The 25,736-nt window shown below is 44.5% G+C and overlaps 1 protein-coding gene across 1 annotated transcript in view; it reads right to left on the reverse strand.

Annotated features, from left to right (window-relative positions):
• Nucleotides 1-25,467, reverse strand: part of LOC128710279 (RNA-binding protein fusilli-like) — a 52,373-nt gene extending 26,906 nt beyond the window's left edge. Inside the window, exon 1 of the mRNA XM_053805324.1 lies at nt 25,243-25,467. Within this exon, the coding sequence (XP_053661299.1) occupies nt 25,243-25,467 (225 nt within the window). The remainder of the gene's footprint in view (nt 1-25,242) is intronic.
• Nucleotides 25,468-25,736: the final 269 nt, after the last annotated feature.

The following is a 25,736-nucleotide window of genomic DNA, read 5'->3' on the forward strand; positions in this document are numbered from 1 at the left end:
TGTGTTGAGATTAAATTTAATTTGCTGAGTTCGACACTAATTTGATTACTTGGGAGACCACAAGAAATATTTTGTAACATTTTAGAGATTGTTACATGGATCCAATTTTGAACACGTTTAAAAGCTCAATAGATACTGATTTATCTCACAATAGCCACAGTAGCACTAAAGGAACCTGCCTCTAGAATGCCTCAAAGGCACACACAATGTTTGTTGATAGAATGCAAAAATGTGCAAAAGAAAAGCGTGCAATAAAATACAATGTTATTAAAATGCTGCACACTTCACCCCTAACCCGTTGCACACCTGCAAGTTGCACCGGTTGTGCAACACCACCGTAAAGAATGTAAATATTATGGAATTACTCCGTGCTAACCCCGTACTGCCGCTCTAAGACGCTCTCTTCGGGTGGAAAGCTATCAGATTGTATCTTCACTGGCAAAACACATGCAAGCTTGCGTTCGCCATCGATCAACTGTTGCACTTGCAATGCAACGCATCGCGAAACGTTCGCCGCGGGAGAATGGAAATTCTCACGACATTGAGATTTCGACTGCTAGCTATTTACGGCACACTAAATTCTAGCACTAATTAGTGAAAATTAAGCATCAACAACCTCCGTGGAAAATAATTCCTTCGCAAGAAACCGTTCTACAAATCATGCTGAGCTTTTGCTGGTTTAATAATATTTAACCTTCTATAACTCCAGCCATGAAGTTAGTTGCTTACCCGTGGTGTGTGTTTGTGTGAATGGACAAAGATTTATAGGGAATAAATTAAACATGCGACCGTCCTTCACCTATCGATGGCTAATTGCCGACAATTCACACCTCATTTTTTACGCTTTCGATCAACTTGATAGATTTGTCTATGGACTTTAAGCAGCCCTGCACCATGCGTAATACACGTCATGTTGCAACGATTTAACGTGGATGTGGGTTGTCATATCTTTAAGATATTTTGTTGTGTGCAATTCAATAGCTAGGTAGCTTTATTTGCTGATAAATGCAAGGAAGATTATACACAAATGTACTGACAATTGCATGAAAAAAAAAACCTTGACCCTACAACCCTGTTCGGGCCAAGCCATATTTGATAGACGCTAGTACATTCGCAACCGCATTATTAAAGTTTGACACTTCCTATATACACTATCAGAAACACTGATGAGTATTTTTTCTGTGATACTGAAACGAAGCCCCCATTGAAAATCAAACCATCGAGCGATGAAGTTGATTTACGCATATTAACTCTCCGCCTGCCCATTAGCCGCTAGAGATGTGTACAGATAAAGATGTTAATCCGCACCAAAACAAGAGCATCACGATTAGCTCGAATGCTCAATTTGCTCACGAAGACAAAGTTGCAATACATTGTTTATGGCCTATTGTTGCTCGCGCAACAAAAAAACAACCCTTCCTACAACACCTGGGTCTGGTAGTAGGAAAAGCTTAACGCCTTGAACTGGGCAGTGCGAACTCCAACCGATACGAAATAATCGAATCAGTCTAGCGAAATGAAGTTTTAAAACATATTCTTCACACTTTCTATATGAGAACGCTTAAGTAAGCAACTAAATATTGCCATAAACAGTAGAAAACAGAGTTGTTAATTGTTCAACCATGCGATGCGCCCTTCAGCGTACCGAACGACACGCAATTTCATGAGAACAATACAGCTATCGCGCTAGAACTCTGCCATCAGGCTATCTTTGGATCATAAATTAAGCAACTAAAAAACCATAATACACGATGAGCAACGCTGCTCAGTGCGAGGTTTCCGCGTGCCCGATTCCCGCTGAATAATGGAAGAGTCACCACGCTTATGAGCTTCTTCACATTCATTTGCCAGCCTTTACGGATTTTAACTGCAGTTAGATGCATCGTTTACGTAGCCACAAGCAATTACCATCGCATGTGCCGAGAAGTCAGCGGCGTGTAGTCGAGGTCCAGCGTATTACTTGACCTCCACCACGAGTACACGAAAGCACTTTACGGGCTCTATCCAGAAAGCATATGCATCTCTGTGAGATAACACGTGCCGGTACAAAATGGTCCACCGATGGGCCTTGTAGACTATTGGGGCCAGTAGCCCTATGACATCCGCTGACATCTGCCCGATCCGCATTGATTGCGCTGTTGTAACGCGTAACTTACATTGTGTTTTACCTTAGCCTCCTTCTTAATAGCTCCCTAGAAGCTTCCACACGAAATAGAGCGAAATCCCACAAGTAACACACCCATTTTCAAAATATGTTGTAACAATTCATTAAATTATCACACAAATCGCAACCACGAAACCGAAAGCGGAAGATTCTGCCCGGCTTCCTTCCGTACCCTTTCATCATATGCGCGCGCACCTCATATCCGCTTGGAACGCCGCGTGCGCATACGGGGCTAATTATGATGAACTGACGCGCATCTTAAACGCCTCCGTATGGATATTGTTAAAAAGACATTAAGCGAAACACCGGTGGCTCCTTTCTACGGGCACTGCTCCGAACCACGGAATGATGCGCGCGAAATGCTTAGTCTCGGAAGGCCTAGAAGTGGAACCAAATCGCGCACACCTCGCTGGCGCCACGCATCGGACGCGATGTGTGTAGCAGAGTGACGACGTCGGCCGCCCGGACTCTAATTGACGTTTGGCCCGCAACATGCCGTGTATAATAAGTGTGTGCGCACCACCATCGCATTGATTATGGGGTGGCCGGTAGTGGTGGTGGTTGGAAAATGAGCATCTTCACCTACCGGCAACACCGTTTTGTGATGCGCTGCCGTAAGATGGTGTTATTTTTATCCGTTCGCTTCTCTGAACCCGTTAAAATGCTTGCGCTTCGGTATGATTTCCCGAGAGCAATTAATCCCTATCGCGCCCCGTCATCGGGTGTCATCTGGGAGGCTGCAGCAAAACACCCCGTTTTTTTTTGCTGCCGCTGCACTTTTTTTTTATTGTTGCGCGATTGTATCACGATTGAGCCAATTTGTTAGTGGTGCAGCAGTGTGGTGGATGGAAACATCTTTTTTGGCTGTTCAAACTCGATCGCCTTCAGCAACTGACTTCCGATACGGGGGAAACAAACCACTGCACACGTATGTCGGCCCTCCTATCGATCGAATTGATGATCGTCTGCTTCTGTCTCATTCGGAGGAAGATCGCGTAATTGCCTGCTTGGAGACCTAAGGTAACTCTTCAACCCCCTCCCCTGCTGGTGGTTAGGATGGTAATTACCTTTTAGTGATTAGTTTAGGTAGGAAGATAGTGTTCAAATTTCATTTTTTCCCCCCTAACCTCCTATTGCTCTCGATTTATGCAATATCATCGAGAGGGGTGGAAAAAAAACAATAACTTTATTGAACAGGAGATTAGGAAAGAAACCCAGCAAACGAGTATCGAACGCAAGAAAGTTTAATCTCAAACTCAATCACTGCAACTGCGAATGCAGCAGCAAAACCCCTGCGTTGAACAGGACTGATTAGCCTCTCCCGCAGCATTGGCACCACAAAACGTGTCTTCCGGTTGTTGTGCGCGTATGCGCGCCATCATTGCACCCGATTATTTTTTTTGCAAACCTGCCCCTGTGTTATAGCTTGTTCCAGAAACATACGATACAGGCAGCAACAACGGCAGCGAAAAAAAAATCCCCAATCACGATGGCAGCACACACTCGCAGACCAAAACGGTCGCTTTCCTATTAAAAATGATGAATCTTGAAAATAAACTTCCCCATTGCAATGATGATCAATATTGCAGTGGTTTGTTCCGTTTTTTTGTATGGTCGTTGTTATGCATGGAGAAGTGTTCTGTACAGCAAAACCCCTCCCCAGGTTGCATGAACAATTGCATGATCAAAAACAACAAAAAAACTCCACCGGCAAGATCTCGCACACGCGATGGCAGAAAAAGTGCAATCAAGAAAACAATCTACTTTTTTCGGTCAGCCTTTCATTGTTTCCTCAATTTTGCTAAATGGTTGCTTGGTATATGCAGATATGCCCTATATATCTGGTGAACACTAACCACCAACCACCAAGCACACGGGAGAATCAATCCATCACTTTCAAAACAGTAAAACTGAAGATGTTAAACGCAACTGGAATGTCCAACTCTTCCCGTTCATTTTGCTTCCACAGCATTTCATTAAAGAATCAACTATTCCGCTCCGTAGAGCAACATTCTTTCTACCACCTTCGCGTTCGACCTTTTGTTTTCACCCCAGCGATGACCTTGCGGCTTTGGTGTGCCCAGAACTCGTGGTGCAATTTGCCCGTAATTATACATCAAACGCAAACCGGGCTGGAGGATACGGACGACGACGATACGCGAGGAGTATCGCGGAGGTGTTGCTACCAATCGCAGATCACAACGAAAGGGGATGCTGCTGCGTAGCTAATAACCTGACACCTTCTACTACAGTAACGACCCTTACAGAGATTAACCCCCTGCGGAATTCCACCCGGTGATCGTCGACGCGTAATATATGTTCTGACTCCATCGGGAAACACACACACCCTAACAATTAGTAAGTGACCGTTACTGGTCAAGTACTAGCGCCAACCATTCCGAGAAAAATGGCAACTGTACTCGTTAACAACAACACACTTCAACCCCTGGCAGAGCGAGCTACACATTTCCTTCTTTTCTGACCATGTTTGAAGTAACTTGTATTATTTTTGTTCTACCCTTGCGTTGCAAAATACTTCAACGAGCATTGAAATCGTTTGTAATATATATAATTCTAAACCACAAAAAAAAACATTGACGAGTTCCTGTTCTGTTTTCATTGGTTCGTCCACCAGCATCCCGTTGAAGTCTTTCGTCCATGCACGAACGACACGAAACGTCAACAAGCGACGAACCCGCCTCTTAACTTATGCGCACAAAACCTTGAGAGAAGCCCAACCTGTCCTTCCTACCGGTACATCGAGAGACACTTGACATCGCGAAATCGATGACCACAAACGTTGTTCAGTGGTCAAGAATGAACCTTCCACTTCCGCTGATGAAACCGTTGGCACGAACAGTGCGCGGAAACAAGACGATCTTCAGCTTAATCTACAGCATAACCCCATCGAGCGTCGTCCGTCGAGCTCTAGGAGGCAAAACGTGGCGAAAAAAAAACCTTCTTACCGCATCTTAAATGTGGAGATGCGCACAGCGTCCGACCGGGCTGTATTTGTGTCTAATGGTCATTAGCACACGGCAAACGGTGGCGGCCGCTTCGCTGTCTGTTTTGCATTCTAAAGCGCATTTTGAAGACATTTTCAGGAAGATACTCAAGCGGGAGCCTACCGAGCATGGTCAACCGTGCCCTCAAACTACAATGCACTGGACGAACAATTCAAATTGATGTGCTCCCACGGGGCGAATGGAAGGTGGCCGGTGCGTGTCGGAGACGTGCGCGCACACAGAGGCCACCATCCCGCATTAAGGTTGCAGTGTAATTTTTTCTCCTGTTTTAGCGGACGCCAGGTTAAATCATTATTTGTGCATCCATTAGACTGGCGGGTGCAACCATGGCACCTCCCCATCCGTTATTTGCCGCTGGTAACCTCCGAAACGCAAAGGCACCTCCACACATTCGATGCTAATGATGAGAGGGATTATCAAACCGAGAACCGAGATGGGGGGGGGGGTTCGGCGATCGAGAGTTTCTCCTTCAAAATGCAACATAAACAAAAATCAGACTCTTCACGTTCTGAGCGACCTCCTTCGCAAGCAGTTTTCGAGCGCTGGTTGGGCAGTTGCAGTGGGCACACCATCAACCCGGTTTTGCGGACGCGATGACATGCGATGCGGTACGTGCATAAAACCTATCGGTAAAGTATCTGCCGCGCGCCACGCACGTACCAACGGGTCCCCCCGCGCTCAAGAGTTTCTTGGACGGGGAGGAAAACTGTGTCGTGTGAAGATAATTACACGTCCATACCCCGCGCTCACAGGCTGACTCTGCTGGTCGACCCTGCACCGAAGACCCCCGGAGACCCCCGAGGCCTAGGAAGAGCGCACAGCACAGGTGTAAGACTTTGCAGATCTATGTCTGCTAAAGAGCGATCTGGAGGACCGCAAGCTGGAGAGAGATGTGTTAAGATGTGTTTCCACTCCAGGACGCGTTCAGTCATAGCAATAAAGTATTTGAGGAAGATACAAAAAGGTGTGTTAGGCTGTCTGTTGTTAGATACGTAGGAACTTGTTGCATAGAAGTGCTCACCGCAAGAAACAAATAAACCAGAAATACTGCAAAACATGGACAACGTCTGGATGTCTCAAGACCGAGACGAATATGCAAAGAACGGCCATCGAGTGTCGCGTTCATTGTGTTTATTCATTATCGTTCGTACACTCTTGTTTTATGTCTAGGACTTCGGTAAGGTAAAAAATAAAGCATTTTTTTAAAAAAGAATATCGTTACTTTACAACTGTTGACTGTTGCAAAAGACAATTACTTTGAAATGGTTTAATTATTACACCTTATCACACTATGGGCATCATTAAAACCGTACCAATCCGTTGCTATCAGAAGCATGCACTCAACTGCTCCAAACGAAATAATCATTCGATTGCGACAATCATTTACAGAAAACATACCAACGAGCACGACCGGTACTACATCCAACAGCTCACTTATGACAATCCAAGCTCGGAGTACCCAGTATCCCTACTGTAGATGTCGTTACACACGCGGCCATTATATTTATGGTTGGGATTTCAAATTGCAGGTTGAACCGTGATTTGCTTCCGGTACGTCATTATCGCCACCGGTTGCCGGTTGCCCACCGACAACAACGCGCGACATTCGCCGCAGTAGCGTACAGCAGACTGAAGCTATGATTATATCTTCTCGAACAGGAACTCATCGAGAAGTTGGTTCGCGAAATCTTTAATAACGCTCAATCTTGCATGTACCAAGCATTGGGGAGAGAAAAGCAACTCCCTGTAAATAGTAAACATATTATCAATAAGTGTACAACATCTACAAGAACTTGTCATACACCTCTGATTAGTTGCAACCGAATGGAAAATAATAATTTTAAAGAGTAAATCTATATTACTGCACAAAACTAACCTTCTCGTCCGGGAAACACCGCCCTAGACTTCATCATCGAGGCAGGGTTATGATGGCAAATTGCTTGTCAATGGAAATAATTTTCATATTTAGCCGCTTTGTAGCTCAAAGTCGTATGCTGCGCCACATTCCGGGCCCCAGGTTTGGTATCGATTGGCGTTCCTCTGATGCAATCCCAAACCGATAGAGTACTTGGTCTAGAGTACCTTTACCTTGACAGCTGCACACAGTACGTGGAAAGTTTGCGGCAAATGGTGATGAAAAGTGTCGACCCTACCGTAAGGGCTCACGTGTCATAAGCTGGGCCCTTCTTATCGACAACGACCGTGCCAAGCGGCACGCAAGTGATGCAATCGGACATCGACAAATCTATTCGTGTACATCCGAATACCCCGTGTCGAGTGTGCAGTTTTTTTTAATAGAGTAAATTATTTTATACCACATAATAGCCCTGTGTAGGGCAGTAATTCTTTGTAACCACAATTTTAATGCAGTAAGATGACTTGATGCTTTGATTTGATATCAAAATATCAGCATTTTATGATGCTTCCGTGCATATGATACTTCTTGCCCTTCCTTTTTTATGGTTCCCGCACATCGACGTTTTTCCTCCTCTTTTGTCGCAGTTTCTTTTGTTGCATCTATCGTTCGATTATCAGCAACTGCATGTTGGAGGTACGCTATTGGATCACTGTTCATCACAGCAAAAACAGACACTCAAGCAGCCTGGCGCGCATTACGCAAACCGCCATCAGCGGAGAGATGATGCTACGGATAATCTGCACATTTCCCTACGCCGCATTGCACGATCCGCAAAGCAATCGACGGCACCAAACCCCGAGGACTCGAACACCCCGAGGTGTTCGCGCGTACGTTATACACTTCTCTGCCTTCTCGTGCAGAGACGTAAGAGACGCGCAGCACAAACTAGGATGAAATTATGCTCAACCAGTTGAAAGCACGGCACGCAACATACGCAGATGCCCGGAAGCCTCGTACATGGCAGCTGGTCGCTGCAGGGAATTGCAGGAAGGGAAGCTGGTAACGAAAAAGAAATTAGAGCTCCAAGATGCTCCATCTCGGCACGTGGCACATAGGAACCCGGCACCTCCTAAAGGGCAGTTTCTATCAAGCCAAACAGGTGAAGATGTCTTCTAGCAAAGACAGTTCTCCATTTGCAAAAAAAAAAACCCCCTCTGATTACGACATCAAATAGAAGCAAAGGTGCATAATTTGCCAGCAAAACTCCCGAAGAAATGACCCTACCGGGGGAGCTGCAAAAGGTTCAATGGTGCTACCACCACCACTGCCCGGCCGATTGGGAGCAATTTTCCCATTATCGCTAATTTAGCTTTCCAGTGAGTGAGATGGAGTTACCAAGCTTGCCTGCCTGAGCACCGCGTTTTACTGGTGCCAGAGGCGTCAACATTATTGGCCATCAAATGGGCGCAAATTTTGTTACTGCCCCGAAGCGCTTGCGTACTCGCTTCGCGCACTGGATCGCCTGGATCTCCAGTGCAGGGTGCGTAAAGTGTAAGTGAGTCCTGCAACCATTTTTCACGAGCTGCAATTTCCATTCAAAATGGGTTATTAAATCATTCCGGCAGTAAAACTATGGCATGAAGTATGTAGACAGACGGAATATCCACAAATTGAACACTAAAAGGTAGCGTTGAAACATTTAAATCAAACGATCAGTACCACGCGATGATCGTGATCGTGACCCTCCTCTCCATAGGCCAGGGAGAGTTGATGAATTGCCAGCACTAGGCTTCTGTACGTTATTATTTATTTAACCACAACACCGTCGTTGAAGGACCCTCGCGCCTCACACCGCGACAATCGCCCGTTCACGCTCACGTTTCAGTTAGATGATTGGCTTTGATTTGAGCCAATCGCCGGGCCATTGTTTGGCCTGTGTAAATTTGGCCAGCTATAATTTTTAATCCCCAACATCACACAAACAACGGTGACATGCGGTGCGGTGCATAAGAACAGCGGGGAAGGACCGCTTTTGAGGGAACCTGCATCCAAAAGTCAACCACACGCGAGAGAATGATTGTTAAAGGTATGAAGAGAGAAGCAACATAATAGGCAAATTAAGCACTGTTTCATCATTCCTCCCAGTGCCGTACGTATTTTTGTGTGTTTTACGGAACATAAAGCTCGCTCTGGAACTGGATTCGGTAGCCAGGGTACGAAAAGTGATTGTGCGCGGACAGTAGCAGCAGCATTATGGCTATTATTCAACGTCACCGTCCTGGGAGGGTCACCGCTCACACAATGGGGAAAAAGTTGTCAAGTAGATGAAAAATTATGCCAAGGGAATAAAGCTAACAAGTTCTACTATTTCATCTCAACTTTATTTGATTTGTTTCGTTTGAAATGCTCTATTATTCAACAAAAGTCGACTTTCTCTCTCTCTAAACAACGGTTCTAAAAATTAATACAAAATGCAGGGTTTGCAAGCTTAAGTAAGAAAGTGGAGACCATTCTTTTTAAGAAGAGCTGTTTAAAATCAAATTCATCCGATATTAAGCTATCTCAACTAATACATTTCTTCGACAAAAAAGCAACTTGGATCTGATTCCTTGAATGCAATCGATTTCAATCCGCAAAACCCAAATGAAATAGGAAGGATTCGACTGTAAGTTCCGAAAATCATGAATTACTTACAGTTTCGATTCTTTTCCTAAAAGTAATTTGACTTTGATCATCATTTTTATCAAATTCGAAATATCTTCAGTGGTTTGTCTTCTTCCGTTCCTCCCTACTTTTGCCATTATGGAACCACCACCATCTCTTATAAGGCTTCATCAGTTTGGCAAATATCATCACACCTCTTCGCAGGAAAACGCGATTTTACGAGTGAAAATAGATCCACACGAAACCGATAAAAGCAATCATAATATACCTCCTTTTTTCCGAAGGGAAGTAAACAAGATGAAATCGAGCTTCGTTCGTAATCGTATGCGGTAAAGCAACAACGAAAAAAAAAAACCATCGTTAAGCCATCGGAAAATTGCAACAAACCTGATCACTTCTACACCGTCAACGGAAGGGGTACACAGCTCAAACAAATTAAAGAAAAGCTTCTCCCCGCAACGCAACACACGGGAAGGGAAGGCAAATAATCCCCACAATGATGTCCGTAAGCGTGATGAGGGGTTCAACACGTGCGCCTTTTCGGCAGTTTAATTTAACTGTGCCAAAATATAAACATAAAGCCACACATACAGAGACACACAGACTTGTTACTCAACCATCGTTGGCAGAATTGTCGAAAAAAGAGGCAATGGCGAACCAAAGAAAAAAAAACACCACGAGTGAAATAACCAACGGGAAGGACCACAACTCACCGCACACGCACCACAATCAAACTTTTCACAGCGATTTTTCGAGCGATTGCTTCTCTCAACACCGATCGTGATCGAAAGCACTTCCCTCGCGCACGCCAGTGCTGATGGTGGTGGTGGTGGTGTTCGCTATTGTACACTTTGTTTCTCCTTTCGGCACATTTGCTTCACCTTGCATTTGCCACTAAATGCATCAAAAAGCGCTCCCTCCTCCCCTGTTGGACCGCGTACGGTGCAATTATGAAGCGAATATGATACGGTTTGAATTTAGACGGACTGAGCATAGGCCGGGTACAGGGTGGTGCTGGAGGCAGTCGAGGAAGTGAAGGAAAAATTGCATCAACCATGAAATCGCCTGCCTTTGCCCGCCTAACCAAAGCCAATGCGAACTTCCATTCCCCTGTCCGATCGATCGGTTTCACTAGCCGCTGGGGCCAACAACAGCGTGTGGCACTCCGTACGGTTACATTTCAATAATCGACGATGGCGGCAATTCATTAAACACGCCAAAACATGGCCCTACATCCCCTTCCAAACCTTGCAAACAACGAACTAATTTAAGCGACCCAAAAACCAATACGCTTAAATAGGCGAAAAATCGACCAACGATTTAAGGCCTTTGTTTTAGCGTATTGCATTTTCCCAATTTTTCCATGTTGCTTTCGTAACAAATGTGTCACGCTCAAATAACCGGACAAATTGTGGACAGTATATTTAGGCGATTAGGACTAACGCTAACGATCACTACATATCAGTTCGCTGCTTCACGCAAATCAACGACTCTCAAGTTCGTGTTTTCGCTTCACCCAACCACCGACTGCTGCAGTGCGCAAAGTGCAAAATAAATTGCCAGTTAGATGCATGTACCATCCATCACGGGCCCATCATCACCGCCATCCCAGTCCGAGGGCTTGATGTGATAAATCAGCGCACGTAGCGCATCTGCAATTCTCAAACACTCTCTGGGTGGAATAATTCGAGGTCTAAGGTCACCCGGTAACCTTCCTACGATTAAATTCACCGTCATACACACACACGCGCGCACACGCGATGTGTTCTTTTCCTTCCCGTAATAACCTGTACAGGCAGTCCTCGAGATACGCGGTTCCTCTTATACGCGGATTCGGAGATATGCGGTTTTTAGAAATTTGACAACTGAATTAATTTAAAGCACAAAATCTTAGCAAAGCACGTAAAAAATTGGTTGAAAATAGCTTCCTTTGTCATATAAAACATTTACTTTTCAGTTATTTTAATGTATTCTTTCTAAAAGTCGCCGGGTTTGCTGAATTAATTAAGTGCAAAGAAGGAAGTCAACTTTGTAACTTTGAACTATAAACGATTTTACTCCCGGATTCGACTAACGAGGAAATTCGAGATACGCGTATTTTTCCCGCGTTATAGTGGTCCACTGTAATAGCGTATCTCGTGGACTACCTGTGCTACTAATGATCAGGTACTAATGATGGTCTGAGCGAAGAATGGACTACGCGCTGGTCTCCTCTTTCCCCATGATTCATATGATATTGTGGATTTCTATTTGATCATAAACAATATTTTTGAGCATAAATGTTGAATAAAAACACTAACCCATGACTACTAATAACAGCCCAATAATGGAAACTTCGCTTTTCACAACAAACAGGCCCATTTGCTTGGTGCAAGGTTTGTGCACACGCGATCATTCAAATCACCCAGCCTCGTTTCACATTGCACAATGTGTGTGCATGCGCCGACTGCAACCGAGTGTACGAATTAGAACACGAGCATAAAAGAGAGGGAGCGAGCGAGCACGAGAACGAATACGCAATAGAGCTCCTTTTTAGAACAGCACCCGCCACGATCATGCGCACAGTTGGCCTACTGCTGCTGGGGTCTTTGCTGGCATATCAGAGAGAGAGGAGGGTTCTTTCTGCGTTCGCTTTCACTGATTGATGCTGGGTTGGTGTGCGTGCGGGTGGAGGGCTTCGGTGGGAGCCTTTAATATTTCCCACCCCACCCGGATAGGAATGATTGCATATTAACGGATTAAATGATTTGCGTAGCGCTGATTGGACGAGAGCGCAAACGTAGATGAGGAGATCGTACATTCCCGCGCTATTGTGAATTGCCCTTGCGGGACACCCATCCGATTGGCTGGATAAGATGGGTCTTGCATTTGTTGTATGGAATCAATACAAGGGATGAGAAATTTAATTCTTTTTAAGGATTTAAATCCGAGTAACTCTTGTGGGAGTTAACTCACGATTTAAATCAAGAGTTTCAGATCGACACGAACTGTTAAATCTTAATTATTTTGTATGATTTAATACTTCGTGAATGAGTTAAATCGCAAAGGGTTTTAAATACTCTTCTTGGAGATTTGAATTGAAACTCACTCCCTAGAATTTTGAATCATTGTGCACACCACTAATCAATACCTTTAAAAAGTGAATCTAATGGTAAACGTTAGCGACGGAGCGCTTTCATGTTGAACAACTTCGCTACAACAGCCAAAAGTAGAAACAAAGACGAACCAACACACAATTCACACAAACAAAACACGCTGGCGCAGTGTTATGTCGACAAGAAGGGGTCAGATCGCTCGCCTAAAGCATCGACTTTTGTGCGTTATTCGATCGATTTATGCAATCGCATTATAAGCTACAACCTGAACCGTTAAATTCACACTCACACGCGGTACCACAGAAGCACCACTGCCCGGAAATAGGAAAGAAATACTAGCCGAAACTGACGAATGCGCTCTGCCTGGCGGCAACGCAACCAAAGGCAAAGAAAAGCTGAGCTGGTATGGTGGCGCCGTGGGTAAAAAAAGGCAAAAGAAATATGAAACAAAAATTCCGATCCACTTGCGTGGAGAGGTTGTGACGAGCTTCGAACAATTTCACTGTAGCGTAATGCTGCAACGCTTTGATACGGAGCAGTATGGTAAGGAGGTGAGTAACACGGGGAAAGGGAAGCATCATCCCTTACCCGGTCATCTACTATTCGAGCACGAATGACAAGCAATGGGTTCGAAACAGACGAAAAATGCGAAGGCTCTAATTTCACTTTCAATGTTGATCGGATTCCAACATGCGTATAACTGTCGATAAGCCAGCGCCGTCTAACCTCCCCGACCACTTATTTGAAATTCCAATCATTCCTGACCATTCTTAATGCGATGGAGTACACCAAATTGGCTACACTTTACTGTTTCAATACTCCATCATGAAGGAATTTACGATTTGTTTTCGTGCTCGCGTGTTCTCACACACTCTAGCTGCTTCAATGGCTTATCCAACTGCGTATCCTGGTCACGGCACCATGCAATTATCACAGCTAATGCCAACAGTTTGAAAATGATTTTAAAGAAACAAAGCAGCTCCAGTAGGTTTGGAAGTTTTACGAAAAAAAAGCTGACTATTTTTTTTTTTTCAGTGCATCGCTAATTGTGCTTATCGCCCTTCAACAGCGTTATCGAACGTTCTTAACGTTTGAATCGTTGAACGTTTTAATCCACCACCAATTGCAAACAAACACCGGTGGATGAGGAATACTTCCAACGGCCGGCACGGCCACACAGAGGTGGTGTTGTGGGTTTTTCTCTTTCTTAATACCCCAAAACAGCGTTGAAATCGATCCGCACACGAATGTGTGTGCGTGCCGTTGTTTCGTTGCTTTTGCTGCAAAAGTAAACTTAAATGAGTACCCGTTCAAAAGCCACTCAAGCTTAAAGTAGAATTTTACTGGCTGAATGGTATGCAACGTACCACACAACACGTCAGAACCTTTGCAACACATTGTGGAAGCAATTCCGCCAGCGCAAGTTTGGAATGGCGCCATCAATAAGTTTCTCGCTACCATTCAGTTGTCGTTCACGTCGGGGGGTAAAACGTGCCCAAAGCTCGACGAGCGCGCATCTTCAGGGTTAATATGTTTAAAACGACCAAAAATCAACGACTTCAAGCGATTACAGAGCACATTAAAAAAAAACGGTGAATCGTGACACAAAACTGGGAATTCTATCGACTTCGTCTAGCGAAGCACTTTCGCTTTGCTTCGGACAATGGAAGCTTTAATTGCCCCAAACTTCACTCATTAATGTTTATCGAATTTCTCTACTTCTTCTCCTCCATGTGTTGCCTTTAATCTATCTCGTCTCAAACAATCAATAGTTGCTGAAGAACTGTAATTCTGCTGTATTACTATATAAAAATCATTAAAAAAAACTCTTCAAGGAGATACTCCAGAGAACAGCGCTACCAAAAATAGCCACAACGTCGTCATAAGCATTAGTTCTTGTCGCCATCTTCTGGCGTTTGGCCGTGCATTATCTTCGCCAACGTCATACGGCGTATGGTAATCAAGTGAGCTGCCGAAGCACCGGAACCCCCTCCGAAACGGCCCCTGTAATTTCGGTGGTACCGTGGATAATTCCGCATCATTTACTACGGCTCCAATGTTTTTCGTCCACCAGCAGTGCGGAATCCACGACAACAACAAAAAAACCACAACTCTTCTTCGTGGACAACTCTTCTCTCACGAACCGTCAATGGCCGGAGGACACTACACACGAGTCTAATACAGACAAAAAAAAGAGCACTGTTTTAATGCCATCCAGAACACGTCCGCAGGAAATTGCCACAGGTACGGGAGAGCAGCACTGGCAAGGATTAATCGTACTTTAATGAAGTGTCCTTGCCGTGCGCCATTTGGGATGGTTTCGTTTACCTTTCTGGGGCTGATTAAGAGATGTCTTGTTTTTTGTTGTGTCATCTGTCTACGACAGTGTCTTCCCCGCCAGCGTCCGACCCTGACCCGATGGTCCGATTCCGTGTGTCGCGTCATGGCATCAACGTCCAGACATAGTTAAACGAGCGTCCCTAATGTCCGGAACCGTTGTCCGCTTTAATAGCCTGCACCCGCCCGTACGAAGTCATCACAAGACTAAACTCCACGCCGCACACGACCGATGACGGTAAAAGATGCAGTAAAGCGCTAACCGGTTGAATGAAAACGAGTACTATTTTCCATCCAGCGTGATTAGCATTTTTTTTTTCAATCCGAAACCGCAAACAGCCGAAGAAAATTGCACGCGCACCAGTGAGGTGCTTTTGCGGAACATTACAACAGCAAACCGAACAACAAAACCGCAAATCGCTTCATCTGGAGCCCCAAAAACGCAATACCCACAACAAGGTCACAACAAGAACACCCGTCTGTGGTGGTGGGGATGCATGGCGTGGAAGGAAAGAGGGCAGGAGCGAAGGGAAAACATACCTTCTCGAAAGACAGAATTTTTCTGGATGCTTTTTTTTTGGTCGAGGAGTGCAGTTTCTTACGCTAACATTAGTTCATTCTAGAGGCAACAAAAACATGTCCAGTCACCGGATGGGCTCTGGCCTTATTGGCGCAATCGGAACAAAAACTGAACGCAATAAAATTAATTTTACGAAAAATTAATTAACCACGAGCGCTGGCAGTGCAGGGAAGAGATCGAACTAACATTTTGATGCTTACTTAACTTTACTTTCGTTTGTTTCGTTCCACGCAACCATATGTCCTCCGAGCTGTCAATCATTTGGTTTGGCTGATTAAATATCTAAACGATTTATTAACAGGCCACAAAATCAATTTCCGCTCAATCTGCCCAACCGAGCTGGCCGAAGGATGACGGGAGAAGGAACCAGCAGACGGGGGAGTTTTGTTTATGAAGAAGCAGCTACCCAAACGTACGACGCAACAATAACAAAAAGATCTTCTGCATCGCCGTTTCGGTGTCACAATGGAGTTGCCCCGCACGAATATCCACGGCCGATAAAATTAGAAACCCAATGTGAAAGATGGCGAATTCCAGCATCAGCACAGCTCTGCTACAGCCCAACACTCTGCCCCCGCCCAACCTCGCCTAGAGAGCCTGTTTTGGGGCTCATCTTCACACGAAATAAGGTCAAGTGTTAGCATAAGCGAACCGATTTTTCCCCCTTAATTTCGCTAAACCAAACGACGAACTCTACGGGGCGAAACAGGCGAAAGTGTACACCTGTCAGCATAGTGAGCATCGTTTCAGTGTGGTGAAGTGTAGCAGTAGCAGCAGCGACACAGCCCTGCATCAACGCCCGCCCCTTTCTGTTGACGTCAATACGGTCCATGGGTCCCTCGATTTCACCGCAACATTAAAGCCTTTGGGTGAAGCTAGGAAAATGCAACCAGAAGTTGGCTATCCCACAACATTCCGGGAATGTTGAAGCTTCTTCATCTGCATAAACATTGTGTTCTTTTTCTGTGGAGAGAGTAAACCCCCCTCAAATGGGCAATACTTTAACATCTCATTCCACCGGCGAAGATGCATCGATTAAGTACACATTCTAATGTTTGAGTTTCTTCACAAGGCAAAGCTGAACATTGCCTTCAAGAATTGGTAATTGCTCGGTTGTGCTACTTCCACAAGCTCACCTGTAGCGAGGAAAGACAACCGCAACTATGTTAGCGCTAGCTTCACGTGTGTGGACAGCGGAACATATTACATACATCACTTTCATTAAGCATCGGTGTGATCGTTGTTGGGTGTACAAGAAAGTTGTTATGACCAAAAGAAACGGCGATGACTGACTGGACTTCTTCTTGTAGACGACTATATCCTCCTACGGCAAGCTGAACTCCTCAAAGATCTTACTCTACTTTGTCTTTCGACGTTTAGAAGACATATTGACACAACGGGTATCAACTAAAAAGCTGATCGTGTATCAACACCGTCGCCTGTAGCTGTAAGCTATCTAGACAAGATAAAATTGGGTAGAAATTCATATTGCTCTTTAGTAAACTATCGACAGTGGGATATTGCGCCGTAGTAATTAAAAATCCCTGAGACACACAAGTTCAATGGTGATAATTTTCTTGTACACCTAAACCTTTACCTTCAGTAGGCTTCGAAAAAATAATACTTAAACAAAATCACTGCAGGGGATAGGAGAGATTAATTACAGTTTCGAAATGTGTTGGGTTTCCTGAAGAAACGTTATCTGAACATGCCGTTTCGAACATGACACAATAAAATCTCTCTATGGTAGTATCTCTCAAATATTGCAAATCTTCTTAAGATGAGCATTTTTGACAGTTACTTCATTTTCAATATATTTTATGTCTCTCAAAACACTAAGCTGTACATGATGTTTGTAAACGAATGTCTCTCTAAGGCAGCCATGTTTTGGAGTTTGCCATTGACAGCTCGTGATGGTTGCGTTTACAAGGCATGGTTGAAGATTTTTTCCATACATAAATGGTATACCATAGCGGATAAATGGTAAGATAGCGGTCCATGTTGCTTGCAGGTAAGAGAGACTTGATTGTAATTGAAGTTTTATGTCATAAAGAGCCAACGACTTGTACGCACCCCCATATGTCTAGATTGCACAAGATAAGCTCCAAAGTTCAATCCGAAGTCTAGTTTCGCTAGTTTATACCGGAACCTCCATTTCCGGGAGGGGGTCGTCGCATTCTTCCTTTACAAGATACAGCCCACAAAAGGCGCACAACATCTACGGAAAGTGAACTATTCGCCAGAGCTGTAGAAAACAGCACACCGACACTTAGAACGGAACAAACTTGCGCTAGTTAATGTGCAAACTTTCGCGGCCTAATTGGTGTCTTTATGCTTTTGGTCGGCTTTTCTTACACCACACAACAAATGCTGCACGCCACAAGCGTCCGTCGACATCGGGGCGGGGTAATTTGAACAGTTGCTATACTGCTGTAGGTTGGAAAGGCTTGGCCACACACTCAGCCCATCGCAGAAGCATCGAGTAATTAGCTAAAAGTTATCTTTCGTTTTTTTCGGATTAAACAAACCACAGCACACATCCTGTGAAAATCCATTACGCCTATTCCGGGAGAGGAACCGCAATAGTTAAGCTTCCGACATTTTAGCTCAAGCGTTTGGCGCGATTTGGGCCTTGCTGAACCGTAGCCAAGGTATGGGTTTTTTGGAGTCTTCACAAACAAACAGCTTTTTTGGAGTCTTCGTCCGCCAAAAAACACACACGCATCAAACGTAGGATTTTAAGCTAAACCACCAGCCTCTGCCTCAATACAACATCGCCTAATGGTGCAAATTAGTCATCTAATGAGCAACACATTATAATGTAATCTTCTCCGAATGCTTTGAATTGTAAAAATGGCCAATATAAATATGCAATATTTTATTCAAATTGCCCACAACCACTTATGATGGGTTTGGTACACACACGGCGGGGAACTTTTCCCATCAATAAGGCAACGGATAGCGCGCAGATAGAAATTGTGGATGAATTAATGATTCCTTTTCTATTTTGATAAAAATTGAATTATGTGGAGCTGTTCCTCTTTTGGGTGAGTTGAACACAGTTTTAACCACCTTTTCACTGCCCAGTGTGTGACTTCCAGTGTGGAAAATGGCAAACGCTTGAGCGTGACTGACACGTTTGTGAAGTATTGTTCATTAAAATTGACGCAGACATTAAAGCTGTTCGTTAATCGCAACTGCATCAACGGTTTTACAGTGCGAGTATGCATCAGCTGATGCTTTACTCGGATAAAACTAACTATTCCTGCACGTCCATCATCAAAAGCCTTTCAGAGAAATGTTTGACAATATCTCGACCAGGTGCCTCATGGACCCCCTTCTTTACATCATGGTAAGGCCCCGCGCGTTCACCTGTTCAAATTATGGATGAAATGCATGCGCAGATGCAACGAATATCGCCACCACTGGTGGAACATAGCTGTCGGAGCATCCGACGAAGGGCCACACCACACACTCCCGGACAATCTGCAACCCCTCCCCGATACATTCGGGGCTATTGTTGATGGAGGAAAGCGAGTATCAGGAAATATGCGCACGATAAGATAAGCCACCGTTTGCAGCACCAGCGGCCAGTAGTGCTACGGCAGGAGGGTGAGAAAAGAAAACAGATCTTCACTCCGGGTGGGAAAGGAAAGGGAGGCTTATCAAAAAACCTTCCATCCGACAAGCGCCGAAATCGTTTCATCATCCGTTATTTAACGCACATATATATATATGAACTCTTGGGGTGGTTTTTGCTGCTTCTCGTTAGATAAACGAACACGGGCGACCAACGATTTTTGATTCACAGTGGGCCAAAAACAGTCCGAACGCTGTGCTGATTGAGATGATGTTAGGGGGGTCGCCTAATCCGGCCCTTGTACACACACGCACACATACACGGGGCCGTGGACACGTGGAGTAAATTGCAAGTTTTACCGTTTTCCGTAACTAAAGTTTATCACAACCGGTATCAGTAGCGACCAGTTGAAGAGTAAAATCGCACGACGGGGAAAAGCGATTCGCGAAACTAAACACAAGAGAAACGAGCGCAAATCATAATCTGCACATCAAAGCCACCTCAAAGCTTGGTTTGGGGTTTTGCTTCCGACGGTCAAGTGTCGGCCGATGAAATATGATTGAAAAATGTTGATTTACGTGTGCCGGTGCAGTTTGGTTCGTTCACTCATCGTAAGGATCGAGACTTAGAGACGCTCGTTAGCGGGTTCCGGTGTGTGTTTTGCTGATGTTTATCGCACAGAACTTAACTTACCACGGACGAGTGTGAATCATCAATCTTGTTTTTTGATCGACAGTGTTTGACCACATTGCCAACGCGCCTATTGTAGCAAAATTAAAAGTTTCAAAGTTAACATGAAGAACTTTTGTTGCACAATCGTCCATCAAACAAAGCACAAAGATGTAGCTTAGCAACACCAAACTTATCTCACAACTTATATCAGTACTATCTTAGTTTACTTTTCGCACTTGGAGCTTCATCGTTCCGAGTTCTAAGAAAAAAAAACCCCTCCCCACCACAGTGTGTACAGTTCCTTCGTGCGACACTGTCACAAAAATCAACCTCAGCCGGGCAGGAATACCGATGGGCAAGGGTTCGAGTGCACGATAAACCGCGCGAAGCAACATAAATCTCCATACAATTAAGTCCCGCCAACAGCACCCATGGAAGTGCCGTGGCCGGTCGAGCATTCTTCCTTTTCCGTCGAGACCGACCGGGTGTGGCTCCCGGTGTGAGCAGCACCACCACCCGGTGGACACAACCACAGGACAGCTTGACCTTGGTGTCAAACGGTAATTTCCTTTCGGCACGAAACACTCGATCACTCGCTCTCTCTCTCTCTCTCTCCTACCGTGATCGTCGCCTCGAACCTCCGGACAGTAAGATAAAGGCGCTTTTCCAATGGTTTTGGAAATGATTCTTAACAACAACAAAAAACCCCCCAACGGAAGTGAAAACACGGCAAGAGTCGGGGAAAAAAAACGCAAACGAAAAGCCACAGGGGGGAGAGAACATTATGCACATTTTGATGCCTCAATAACGAATAAAGTTCTGCTCAAAATTAACTGACCGACACGCATCCAAATGCAATAATGCACTCACGGCCCGGGGAGTTTACGAATAAACAAAGTTTACCCTCAAAAACGCAATGGAAAGCCTCTCGCGGTTTTGCTTTCCTGCCCAAGCAACCAATTACGCAAAACGTCTGTCCAAAAGCTGTACTAAAACGTGTACTAAATTGTGTACTAAAACTACAACATTCTGCACATGACTGCATCAAAACCGCTCCATCACAATGGCTCTTTCGTTTTCTGAAGCAAAGCAAAGCAACGTCAACGAAGTGATACGGACCAGCGTGTTGACCTCAAAGTAGAGCGCACGCAGCGCATGGTTCCGGACGGACGGCCAGTCCAGAGCCCCGGCTACGTACGTCGGGTACGTTTGCACAGGGTCAGCCATAGTTCTCGACCCCGGGACGACAACGACAGTAAACGACGACGGTGGACGACAGTTGTGGATCATGAATTTTACATGATGCAACAAACTTTAACACGCACGGGGAAACGGCAACTGGTCAACCGGGCTGCTCATACCCATCCACACCACATATACTGAAGCTCCATGAAGACTTTCCGCGGCAGGAGTGGGAAGGTGGCATCACAACTTCAAACCAACCCCACAGGCCCAGGGTTTTCATTCTTATCTTTTAACTACAGTTCTAGACACCGCTTTGCCTTTGCATCCCAAAACGCGCTCTTCTATCTCTCTCTCTTCCTTTCTTCCGGATGAAGATACCCTTAAATAATCTTTCACCTTCCTAAAATACACACGCAGATCACCGCCTAGGGTAACTATTCAGTAAAAGCGAAGGTTTTGTTCTCATACCGACCAATGGCAGATACCCTTCGGTTGATGTCCGACCGGAAATGACCCTCTCGGCACGATCGATCTAGTGTGTCGGCCGCCGATCGATACGAAATGTCATTCACAACAAGCCGCTACAAGCAGTTGCAGTTGCGCCTTGGTTGACCTCTTTTCATCGTAGAGCAGAGAGAGAGCCCGCCGAATGATGGGGCCCGGAATCGAAAGGCGGATGCGCTATGCATTATTCCGATCGGTTCAATATCCTATTGCACTCTGTTGCCGCGCTTCTAGATTATTTCAACAGCACGTTATATAACAAAGAATTCAATGCAGTTTAGATATATCGATTGAAAAAAAGGTTCGGGGACGCTTTTTTTGTTGACACAAAGCATTTTTATGACGATTTCCTACATCCGGTAGGAAGCAGTCTGCTGATCTGGGTGGATACCTCATGTAAAATTTTAGAACCCATGCGCAGAATTGACTTCTCAGCATTTCTTTTATGAGGTAGATCATATCATAAGTTAGAAAGCTTAAGCTTTCAGCCTGTTTCTGACATTTACAGGGACATTTACATCTGATTTATTTTTTGGCTCATAATAGACAATCAGTAGCTGATCCCACCAAATTTCCAATATCCTTCTTTAACCACACGCATAGCAAAGGAATGGAACAGTGAACTATTTATCGGCAAAATTTAATCAATTTTCCATTTGAGGAAACATATTTTTCACATGCAACATGTGACATTATCCTAAAACATCATCTTTACCAAAAAAAAAGCCACATAACCTCAAATTAACGAAATTAATCAAACTCATCATATAAATCACTCATCAATGGTAAGCTTTGCAAATAATAAAAACGTAGTATTTAGACGAAGCGAAAAACACCGTTTCAGCCGTTTGAAGTTGCCCTAAAGCTGATGTACGATAGTTGGCCGATGGCTCTCAAGGCACCATCAAAATGCAGCATTTATCACTAAACTTAATCAGCCCATTCAGATTAAAGTCCGGTTTGTTGTGTTGCTTCCACTCGCAAAACCAAACGGTAAAATCACACACGCGCACGTGAGCCTGCTTGCTGTTACGGTCGAATAGAGAGTGTGAAGAATAACAATTCAATCTACTGTTCATCAAAATAATTTATTGCTTTAAATGACCTCCACACTCCACCGTCGCAGTAGTATGGTAGCGGCCATTCTCAAGCAATTCATTTTCTGCCTGAACCAGCGAGAAAAAAAGCGCATCACCATAAGAATGGATTGATAGCCCTGGTAGTTGCGGGCTAGTGATGGTGCTGAACCTGTTCCGCAGCGGGATTCCCCGCGTAATGTCGGTCGACTTTTGGGAAGACGCCGATCGATCAATGGAAAGAAAACAGCCCCCGCTGGAGCGTTATTTTTGCTGAACAAACATCAAGAGCTTGCTTTGTTTTCTACGTTGGCCGATCGAAATAGTTTGATCGTTCGTGCGCGTTCGTACACCGTTTCGGCGGCGATCAAATACACAACCCTTACCCTCTGGCACCTTTGGAGGGGGGTTGGAGCTCTTCAAAGGATCGCGCGGTGCGGCGCTAAGCGAGATAATAAAGGATCGAAAACAGTAAATCAAACACAAAAAGGCGATGCCAATTTTCTCATCGCTGCGTGTGAAAGCGAGATAAAAGCTCTTGGCTGCGGTAAACTTCAGCACGGACGTAAAATCATCAACCTCTGAAGCCGCTACAAAAACGACAATGGAAGCCAATTTAGGTGCGATTGCAGATCAAACTGGTTCACCAAACGGTAGGGAAGGTTTTCCTTCTTGCCGGCTGATTCTATCTGGCGGAGGGACACATACGGGCGCATTACCGCTACGGTAAAGTACACGCTGCGTGAAGGGCACTCCGAAATGTTTATCTTCTTTTTGGATTGTTCCATCGCATACCGAAAAAAACCTGAGTACAGCATTCAATGCTCCAAATTAAAACTGTACATCGACCGCAAGACTTCCGGCCGGATTCGAACTTCGAACTGTGCGCAACAGCATTCGTTCATTATAGGTTAGTCAGTGGATCGATATTTAATTGTTGGTGTGTGCCACAAAAAAAAAACTTTCACAGTTAGACGAGACTCTATAACTTCGCAACGCAACAAAGATAGTAGAAGTCTTTTTTTATGATATGTCTTAACACCATCATTTAAACAATTTATCCGATCGCACAGCAATCGGATTGGAAGAAGTAACTTGCAATTTTTAACCGTTATGTATTGCCAAAGCAATACCGACTTAGCTTGTTGTTAACAAACATACAACATATTTCCAATAATTGTAATAACCAATATAATAAAAAGAGACATGCAATCCCTAAGATACGAAATATCTCAGTATACACTGTGATTTAATTACACAAAACTCATACAGGGTTTTTGAGATCACAGGACAACGCAAGCACCTATCACAACAAACGCAGCACATGACATTAATCAACAGCCTTAGACTTAGAAGACACCACTACCGCGCAGCAGGCATACTTCAATCCATCCACATGATATCACAATCGCAGCGCAACCTTACCACAAAACCAGCACGGCGATATCAGTCAAGTACGATCCAAACATTATAAACGCGCTCTGAGAAGGATTTTGACATCCAAACGATGTTTGTTTTGCTCCGAAGAAATATTTACTGCATGTATTGAATTAAATATGCTTTATTTCTTGAAAAACACAGTAAATGTTACAAACAAACAACGTTAGGCTGTGAAAATCCATCCTAGGATACGTTTATACTCCTAGGATCGTACTTCACTTCGACCGTCGTACTGGTCTTGTGGTAAACTGCGCTGCGATTGTGATATCATGTGCTTGTCTTCTTCTAAAAAACCCTGTATTATAACATCTTAGATACTTCATACATAGCTCGATATTTCAACTTGAATTCCTTCAAGTGAATCTTGCTCAAAGTTCTATTAGTTACTGTCCTCATGTAGACCACACAGATAGAGATTTTGTCCAAAATTGACGACATAACATATCATATCCCAAATAAATTGAATGTGACAGACTGTCACTAGGTAAGGAAAGATTTCAGAAATTCCTAGAATGTTCTATATGCTATAAAAATTATGTCCATTGTGCTCTGAAACAACATCTGAACGTAACAGACGTGCTAAACGAAGGAGTGTCCGTAAGGTGTTTTTTTTAGCCATACAAGCACAGTAATTCCCCAGCAAGAATTAAACATACAGAAGCTCAGTACGATTCCTACTTGCGGCCGAGGTGTACACATCCGCTTCTCGTCTTCGTCTTACATCAATCTCCAAAGGTCTCATTTGTAAGACACATCAAGGTTGTAGGCACACACATGTAAGTAGACATTATGCTGGTCGCTCTATCGGTCGATTTGTGTGTAAACACTGCGAGTGAAGAGCAGCGCGCGTGCACAATAGCTACAAAAAAACCCTCCTAAATCTCCACCCAAACCATCACTACCTTCCGTTCTCCAACAACAACTTCACAAGATGACTTGAGAGCAGGAGGTACCAGAAATCATTCCAGTGGGGACTCTTTTTTTTCTCCCTGCTTTGATCTTGTGTCTTCGCTTTTGCTAATTTTTCAGCATTACCCTCTTGTGTACAATTTCGTACTTACATTATTTGTCTGCACATCGATGATTACGTAAATCAGCAGTACGATCTCCTTCTCGTCCGAACCGAGCCCGGCCCCACTCTGGCCGCATGTCGTCACATGCAGCACCGCCACATGGCCCGGAAGTAGCATCTGCTTCGTGTCCACCGTCGTGCGATTGGATCCCGAACCGGTGGTAACCATGGTGGTGGTGGCGGACGGCAACTGGATGCTGGGTAGTGACGGCATATCCTAAAACGCCCAAACGTGCCGCCGTGTTGCGTCGTTTCCAGAGAGCTTTTTGCGTGGCGTCGTTATGAGTGGCGGGATTTGGCTTTTGGCGTTTCGTTCGTACACCGGCGATGGTGAGTTTGATGAAGCTACTGACGCTAGTTCTCGGCAAAGAAAGATTTTCCTGAAGGCACTATAAGTTAAACTGAAGGGTTTGTTGTGTTTACCCTTCTTTTAATATCACTTTATACCACAAAAACAATAATGCACAATTATGTTTCTTTAAC

The sequence above is a fragment of the Anopheles marshallii genome, chromosome 2 (genome assembly GCF_943734725.1).
Source record: "Anopheles marshallii chromosome 2, idAnoMarsDA_429_01, whole genome shotgun sequence".
Classification (NCBI taxonomy): Eukaryota; Metazoa; Arthropoda; class Insecta; order Diptera; family Culicidae; genus Anopheles; species Anopheles marshallii.